This window comes from Papaver somniferum, chromosome 4 (genome assembly GCF_003573695.1).
Source record: "Papaver somniferum cultivar HN1 chromosome 4, ASM357369v1, whole genome shotgun sequence".
NCBI lineage: Eukaryota > Viridiplantae > Streptophyta > Magnoliopsida > Ranunculales > Papaveraceae > Papaver > Papaver somniferum.
Genome location: NC_039361.1, coordinates 88728252 through 88737942, shown reverse-complemented (window position 1 = coordinate 88737942; position 9691 = coordinate 88728252). Strand labels below are relative to the sequence as shown.

The 9691-nt window shown below is 38.9% G+C and overlaps 1 protein-coding gene across 1 annotated transcript; it reads right to left on the bottom strand.

Moving 5' to 3' along the window:
• Positions 1 to 455: 455 nt before the first annotated feature.
• On the bottom strand, positions 456 to 890 carry LOC113272778 (nucleolar transcription factor 1-like). Its single transcript, XM_026522575.1, has one exon. It carries the CDS (start codon positions 888 to 890, stop codon positions 456 to 458), a length of 435 nt encoding a protein of 144 aa, XP_026378360.1.
• Between the last annotated feature and the right edge of the window lie 8801 nt (positions 891 to 9691).

The window sequence follows — 9691 nt, the reverse complement described above, 5'->3', positions numbered from 1 at the left end:
ACAGGGGCGGGAGATGATAATCCGTTTAAATATAAAACCTTAAACATTGAAGGTCAATACGTGGATACTTATTCTATAACGGGTGGTCAAATCCGTTGCGGTTCCTACTGAAACCCTAAATTGTGATGTGAGAGAAACGTAACAATACTGGGGACTGACAGTTCAGGCAGTCAACATTACGACTACGGGTGAATCATCTGGCAGATCATGTGTCTGCTTGTGCAATCACATTGCGTGGTCAATTTGCACCTATATAAACATCGGTCTATCTCATCCAATTAAAGGCGTGAAGAAGATTTGTCAGAAAATGCGATAAGAGACTATTGTTCAAAAATAAAATAAAAATAATAATAATGATCTCTAACGCAACATCTTTATAGTCAAATTGCTCAAACAGCCAAAACAATATCTACTTCAACGGAAAATAAATAATCTCAGAAAACTCGCGAGCAAGACTAATCGTCGGATTCGTCAGACTCATCATCACCATCATCGTCTTCCGTGGAATCCTCTTCAATCTCTTCATCGGAGTCACTGTTAGAATAATCACCAAAGTCTTCTTTTTCATCAAGATCGTTGTACATTGCATCCCAGTACTCTTCTTTTTTGCATTCAGCTTCGAGGTCGGCCTCAACTAACAGCTCAATCTCCCTGGTAAGCCGGTGTGGCTTAATTTTGCGTTCCCGGGGCTCCCATATGGGTTCGTCTTCCTCAGCATCTGAATCTGAAGCTACACCGTCGGCACGATATTGAAGTTTCTGCTCAGCTGCTAACCTTTTACGCTGGAGTCGGTCTCTCCTTTGTCGATAATCAGCTAGCATCTCGTCCTCAGCTTTTATTTTCAAGAACATATCACGAGCAGCCTCCTGATCGAGGGACGTACCATCCATAATCTTCTTGGCATCCTTTGATGATTGTGTTCATCTTAGCATGTGCTTTATCTGCGGAAGTCTTAGAATCCTCTTCAGAAGAGCTAGAAGAGTAATAATAATCATAATCGAACACTTATTTATGCAACAAAGACTTTTTACTATTTTTGAAAACACCTCCATATTCACAACAAAGTTTTGTTCTCATGAAACCTCATAAACAAAATTTTCTCTACTGCAATTAAGTTATATCTATTCAAAGATTTACATATCTCTTTCATATTAAGAATTATTGCTCGTTTCATGAACTAACGGATAAACGGGTACATATTTTCTCAAAAAAATTCTCATAAAACCTACGCATGCATACACACCTATGGGATTTTTATTTTGTGAACAACTCATGAAAACACACAGCAGAAAAAAAAGAAAAAAAAAGTCAGACGAACCTGGTCGGTGCTGGCCGGAAGTTCGCCGGACGGTGATCGGCGCCGGTTTTGCTCCGGCGAAATTTTTCTTTTTCCCTGCTGCTCTGCTCGGCGTGAAAGAGTGGAGAGGAGAATGGTCGGTCAATGGGAAATAAAAAATTTAGGGATTCTTCCCTTTTATATCAATTTATTTCTAAAAACCTAATAAAACAAGGATTTCCTTTTTTGGGTCGGGCCCGTAAACACTAAACCGACCAAAACTGGACTCTAGGCTGCCCAAATCAGCGGTGCTTCATCTCACCACGACTACGAGACGACACTCCGTCGTACTATCAGGATCCTCACTTGAGCATTTGCTTGCATATGACACCATTGGAGTAAATCAGGGGTTCTGAAAATACCTTTGTACGACTGAGTTCTGCCACTCGTCTCGTGGAAAATCACCATCTAATGCTTATTGTGGCACATGACCGTCCCTCACTAAGCAGGGGACTTAATGTTGATGGTGGATTTTCGACAAAGGAAAAAATTGTAAAATCATGATACTGCATGTTTCTGACCCAGCTTCAGGAACGCATTGACGCTTCATATTTTACGACCCGTGAACCGTTTTCATGATATCTGATCGAGTACCTCCCAGAGCCACGATGAATATGATTCTCGAAAGGACTCCCACTCGCTGAGCATTCAATTCTATGCATCTCATCGTGCCCCCTCTTTGTAGAAGAACAATTGGGCAGTCCTCCATACATGATTATCTGTTGAGAGGGAAGAACGCCTTCAGGACGTCGACGACACTTGATGTTCCCTGACTATGTAGAGAGACCATGTATAGATTCAGGCGTCTCTCCATACATGATTGTTGAGGGGGCAAAACGCCTTCAGGACATTAACAACGTGGTGCCTTGTTCCCTGACTATACACATTTCAAAACGAGTATGATGCTACAACCATCTCATATCTCGATTCCACAATAGATTAATTATACCGTGACATTCGCCACTGAATTCTTAGAAAATAATTTATTATATCTCATTACTCCATTCCCTGAATTCCTCAGCTGGATTCAGGGATTAGTAATAGATAACCATCTCCGTTCCCTGAATTCCCCAGCTGAATTCCATGCATTAGTAATAAATACTCAACACATTTTATTACTCCGTTTCATGAGCAATTCTCCACTGAATTTCATGAATTAGCAATAATTACTCAACAAATGGGCACTTGGATTATCGCAGTGTAAGCCCCATTAAAATGGTGTAAGTGTACTCAACAATAATGCACAAACGAGCACCCAAATGCACAAACGAGCATCCAAAAATATGGACGAATGAGGAATCCTACACAAAATATGAGAGAGAAAATAATATTAAAATAATAAAAGAGGCGCCTAGGGACCGGGCCCACCGGCCAGTCCACCACGCCCTTTTTTCTTATTTTTTCTGTTGACTTGTTTTCATGAACTCATGAAAATTCTCTCATTTCATTAAATTTTCTTGTTTGAGCAAGACTCGCGGTTTCTCCATATTTTTACGGGTCACGAAATAATAAAATAAGGAAAGGCGTGCGGGACCGGGCCACCTTGCCGGCCGGCCATGCCCTAGCCGTGGCCGGTCCCACACCTTGCAATCCTCATTTCCACAATTATTATTTTCATGAACTCATGAAAAACTCCTCACATGAGCAAAAATCATGGTTTCTTCATATTTTGTCAAATATTGCTCAAACCATGAAAAAGCCAAAAGCCAACATGGTCACTCGACCATCTGGGTACTCACGTCAATATTAAATGTTAAAATATCCTTATTTTAATATTTAAAAAATATTGATCAAATGAGCACATATGCTCATTCGAGCAAAACCAAGAATTTCAGTCAAGATGAAACTCTTCTGAAAATCCACAATGTTGCTCAAACGCACATCAGAAAATACCAAAACTCTCCAGATTGAGACGCAGACATCACGGTGACCCGGGCGTGCTTCCTTGACCGACCAATGCCGTCCCTAGGCTTGCAAAAGGCCGGTCCCATACATATGCCCAATTCTTGACCTAATTTGCTCAATTGCACACATATTGGGCCCAAACTCTTCCTAGCCAACTGGGAATTTGCTCAAACGACCACCATTTGTCCGTGACCACCAGGGGCCGGTCCCATGGCTTCTTGGTAGGTCCCTCACTTCTCCATAAATTAGGTTTTTTACCTAATGCTGAGAGGAGCACTATTTTAATAAATGATTAAACCTGCATTTAATCATCTTTTCACCAACTGGTCGACAAATAACTTTGGTGCATGCTCACTCGAGCACTCATGCACCACATAGTCGTTCATCATCCCATGTGGTCGCTCCTCCTTCCACCCAGTAACCTATTTTTTAGTAATACATCAACCGATGAACAATTGATCAAAAATTAGGGTATTGAACAAATGCTCAAAAATTGCCAATTCTGAGTAGATTCGAACACTAATAATTCTATGATTGATCCAACAATCAACATCTAAATTAATTATATAATATTTGGTCAGATACCAATATTTTAATTAATTATTATCTAGTCACACTACCAGTAATTCATCAAATGGTCAATATTTGCTCATCTGCTCAAATATTGATGCAACTATCAGTATCCAGCGATTCATCACGTAAGAAATATTTGCTCACATGAACAATGTCCATCATCATGTTGATCTTCTATCAACATTTACACAGGAATTACACGTCATGGAGGGATTACATGTCACGACGGAATTACACGTCACGGCGAATGTGTTCAATTCGTGAATTCTAGAGTATTCAACAATCATGCTCAACTCACAATATTTAGACCCACTGTCTAAATCAGTCAACAATCAAACAACTAAGCCACGTATGCCTTGCAGACTCCATGTTCGTGAGACATCAATCACGTCACATGTGGGATATCAATTAGGGTTTTAGCTTGCGGCCGGCGGCACGTGTGTTCATCCACGATGAGAAATGTGCGTAAGTTGTACAACCGGTTGAGGGAGTTAGCAAAGTAGTGGGTGGACGAGTAATCAAGTTCTCACACGACATGGAACTGATTTTACCACGATCTCCACTTTCCCACACTTTCACTCAGGAAACTGTCACACTTACAGATATCAATGTGTTTACTATTCCAGTAATATAAATAAGTCTCTGAATCCACGATTGAAAGGACAAGACAATGTCTAACACATAATTTCCCGAGTTACCATCTCAAGAATTCATCAATCTATCAGAACTTATTCAAAACTTCAGCAGTTCACCATTATTGCAGAATCCTTCAACACATCCACAATCCTTGATCCCATACAATTCTCAGCTTCCCTCCTACAGATCAACCCGTCTCCTTCTTTGTGACCGAATTAACTCTGGAACGTCCTTTGACTTGGTTTAGGCCGGATTCCTACAGATTGATCTCTCAAACTTAAAAGTAATACCTTACAGTACATCTGTTTGAGGTTAGGTAGTTTGCTCGGTAGAAGAGTATTGCACACTTGGTCATCTCTTCATTCCCTAAAAAACCAGCAAACCGTTTTTTCCCATCTACAGTCCTGGAGGCGTTAAACTCGCTAAAAAACATTATGTCTAGGGAACCGCCCAATCATTAAGATTTTATGTAGAGGTGGGTCTCTCTACGTAGTCAGGGAACAACGTACATCGTGACGTCCTGAAGGCGCTAAGCTCTCTAACAAATAATATGTCTAGGGAACTGCCCAATCATTAAGATTCTACGTAGAGGTGATGATGAAATGTGTGAAGCATCGAACGCTCAGCTGGGAGGCCTTTCGAGAAACATACTCATCATAGATCTGAGAGCGTTCGCTCCGTCAGAGATCGTGAAACGGTTCACGGATCGTAAAATATTAATCGTCACATACATTCCTGAAGCCGGGTCAGAAACATGCAGTATCATGATTTTGCGATTTTAGCCTTTGTTGAAAATCCACCATCTACACTTATATTGTGATTACACACTGCTATTGCCAACGATTTTCATCTTGCAATGTTTTTAGATTTATTTATTTAAATTCTAAAGTTTATTTGGAAGATGATTTTGCAGTATTAATCTTTATTGGTTTTATATATTGCAAATAATGTTATGGGATATGTGTGTTTGCGTCCGTGAACTATGATTGTCCCATACTTGTCAAAATCTAAGTCTATTGTGTCATTATGCAAATAGTGATGGAAAATAGAATGAAATTTTGAATTGCAAAGATTAAGTCTATAATATCATTATGCAAATATTGATAAAAATAGAATGAATCTTTGAATATTCTGCAGTATTGATCTTTCCCTGATCCACTTCTATATCAAAGTACTTTATGGCCCTGTAAGTTCTCTTATGTTGAGCATTTCATATTAAATTAATCATGGGTTCTCTTGTGGTTAATTTAATTGAGTTTTTTTGGATACAAATTTATGTTTCATGGGTGAGAGTTCATAATTGAACTTGTGCTTAATTGCCAAATCTTTGTGGGGAGTGTGGCTGTGGAATATTGTAGGGATTTTCTTGTATCGTTATAAACTCCTTGATGAAGGCACTAAGTTTCGACTATGTGAAATCATCGAAGCAAAGTTGATATGTTCTCTTTTAGTCATAAAGTATTTCTATGAGAATTCCATTATGATCCCACTAGTTTTTCGTACCTTTACCAATTTATATTGACAAAAAGGGGGAGAATTATTGTGTAGTCCATACTACAAATACATATGGTTTACGGATTATTATATAAGGGGGAGTAGTTTTCATTGCGAGATGAAGTATTGACTAAAGGTGAGTGATACATATCGCCATAGTATTATTTTCAATGTTGTGATACAATTGAACTTTGATGTTGTGTAATAATACTATGACACCGTATAACAATAACTGAGAACATTGTTTTCTTATTGTTATGGCTATGGATCTTCAACAACTATGATGCTGAGTTGAACACGTTCAGAATCACTGGAGTACTTGGAAGTGACGAAGATTTCGAGTAATGTTGAAGAACCGAGGAAATCAAGCATTTAGATGAGAAGCTACAGAGTTTATTTATTTTGTAATCCATATGTATTGATAGTTTTGTCACTAAAATTGACAAAGGGGAAGATTGTTAGAGAAATCTCGGTCGAACTCGCAAGCGTTGCTATCTCAAGCTTGTTTGTCAAGTTTAGTTGCCAAAACTATAAGTCTTGATTTCTAGTCTACTTATAGCTATGTCTCGGATTAATATAGAATGTGTAGTTGAGCTTTAGACTTCACGACGTTTATTGATTGAAGACGAAGAACTACTAAGGAGAGATTGTGGAACTTCATCAACAAAAGGTATGTGGAGACTTGAACTCATCTATCACTCAGAATTCTATTTCTATTCTATCCCATATTGAGACAAAAGTCGTATAGCTATATAGACTTTAATTTATACACATTTGATATTTCGAGATGAGTTTAAGCTTACAAACACATATTTCTTGAAATATGTGTTGGTAAACTTTCTCTTGAACCAAGTTTATCTTTATTCTTGACGAAAGTCAAAAGATCATCATGTGAAAATCGCATGGTAACATCTTACATGATTTGTGTGAGACAGTCATTTGATGTAGACTCGGAATGTTTCGTAGTGATCTCTTGATCACTTGACAATTACTTTGAAGCTAATAGTTTGTGTGAGACAGCTATGCCCGTCTTCCAAGAAGGTTTCAATGATTAACATGGAGTTTAGGAAAATTAACCATTGATATGATATATCACAATATGCGTACTTGTATGCTAACTGTTACAAGTTATTCAAAGTCTGGGAACCATAGTATGCATACCTCTATGCGTACTGGTTTGATAGTTGAATTCCGGGAACTTAGTATGCATACCCGTATGCGTACCGGCTTAAAAGTTCAAGTCCAGGAATTCAATTCAGTTTGGTCACGTACGATAGTATGCATACCCGTTCACATACTGGTGAACCCAGACCAAGTCCGGAACTCTAAGTATGCGTACCCGTTTGCATATTTGTGTGGGTTAAGTTCTAAAAACGGTTTTTTCATGAACAAATACATTTATATAATAAGGAACGCAATCTTTTGCAAACCGTGGCTATAATGTTCATGAATTTATTTAAGTGAATCGAAATCGATTTTACTTCAATTGTGTCTTGTATACTTCTATGAGAATATTAATAGTTGAACAACTTCATAAACAGTTTCATTTGAGTCATTTGAACTAGTTGTGATTAAGATAAACAAGGTTAATATGAAAGTGTTCTTATGGATAACTTCGGTTAACTGTTGTTGAGCCAACCATGTGCACATGTTTTGGTACGGTTACTCATACCTAAATGAAGTCACATTTCATTTGTGTATAACAAGCTAAGTTCGATATAACGGTTGTAGATGGTGGATTTTTGACAAGGGTTAAAATCGTAAAACCATAATTATACATGCTCCTGATCCAGCAATCAGATGAGTATTGAGGCTCATGTCTCTCATTGAAGCATGAAAGCTCGTGCCATGAAATCTTTGACTGAGAATACTGTCTCTCAGAGTATATGCAGATGAGTAGTCTCTCAGCTAAGGCAACGGCACATCTCATGAATACTGAGCAATTTCAGTAATTATTTCTATATAGAATCGAAATATTGGACGGCTCCTAGACAACTTGCCTGCTAGTATAGAGCAATAACATCTTCAGGATGCAACGAGGTTATCCCTGACTATATAAAGGAGATCTGACGTTTCAACAAGCTCATATCTCTCAATTCTCAGATAATTAATGCTCCTAGACAACATGCCTGCTAGTATAGAGCCATCAATTAATTATCTCTAATCATTAACTGAATATTCAGCAATATTCTACGATTCTTCGTAATATTTCGTCACTTCAATTTGAGGTTCTTCCCAGCAGAATTCCACGGGTTAGTGATAAATATTCAATGTGCGGGCATTTGAGCAGCTATCGAGTAAGTCCTGACTAAAACGGTGCAAGTGTACTCAGCAATAATGCACAAACGAGCACCTGAATGCACAAACGAGCATTCCAAAACACGAAAGAACGATGAACCTATGCAAAATGGGATGAAAAATAATAATAATACAATATTGACAAAGGCGCTAGGGGACTGGGCTCACCGGCCGTCCAGTCACGCTGTGGCCAGTCTCACGCCTAATTTCATATTTTATCATGTTTTATTATTTTTCCCTGAACTTATGAAAGTCTTTTCATTTGAGCAAATCTCCTTCGTCTCAAAGAAACTCCCTAATCTCATGGTGTTTCCTCATGTCAAAGAAATAATAAAAATAATGAAAGGTGTCGTGGGATCGAGCTTGCTAGCCGGACGGCCATGCCCTAACCGTGGCCAGTCCCACACCTCATGGTTTCTTATTATTTTATTATTTCCCTCATCTCATGAAAATTCCCTGATTTCATGATATTTCCCTAAACTCATGAAAATTATGTAAGATTAGGGAAAAAACGCACGGGACCGGGCTCATTGGCCGGCCGGCCATGCCCTAGTCGTGGCCGGTCCCACACGTCCTTGTCTCATTATTTGTTTCCCACATCTCATGGAAACTCCTTCACTTCAAGGAAACTCCCTAGTTTCAGCAAACTCCTTGAATTCATGAAATTTTCCTCAAGTCATGAGAATAATATGAAACTCGTGGGACTGGGCCCTAGCCGGCCGGTCACGCCCTACCCGGTCCCATATGCCCCTTTTTTTATTTTTATTTTATGTTTCCTTCATCTCATGGAAACTCATTGGTTTCAAAAAATTCCTTGGTTTCAACAAACCTCTTGATTTTATGATATTTCCCTAAAATCGTCAAAAATATAATAAAATTGGAGAAAGTGCCTTGGGACGGGCTCTTTGGCCGGCCGACCATAGCCGGTCCCACACTTCATGACTCCTTATTTTATTATTATTATTTCCATAGTCTCATGGAAATTCCTTAACTTCATGAAATTCCCCAGTTTCATGATATTTTCCTCACATCAGGGAAAATACACAAAATTAGGAAAGGTGCTGCGGGACCGAGCATGCTAGCTTGCCGATCATGCCATAGCTGTGGCCGGTCCCACACCTTGCAATTCTCTATTTTATTAATTATTTTTCATCATCTCATGAAGATTCCCCAGTTTCAGCAAAACCATGAATCCTTCATATTTTCTCAAAATGTTGCTCAAACGCGCATCAGAAAATATCGAAACTCTCAGGACTGAGACACTGACATTATGGTGACACGAACATGTCTCCTTGACCGACCAAGGATGTCCCGAGGCTTGGAAAGAGCCAGTCCCACGTGTTTTAACAATTTTGACCTAATTTGCTCAATTGCTCATATTGGGTCCAAGCTCTTCCTAAACAACTTGGAGTTTGCTCAATCAACCATCAGCTGGTCCCGTGATCACCA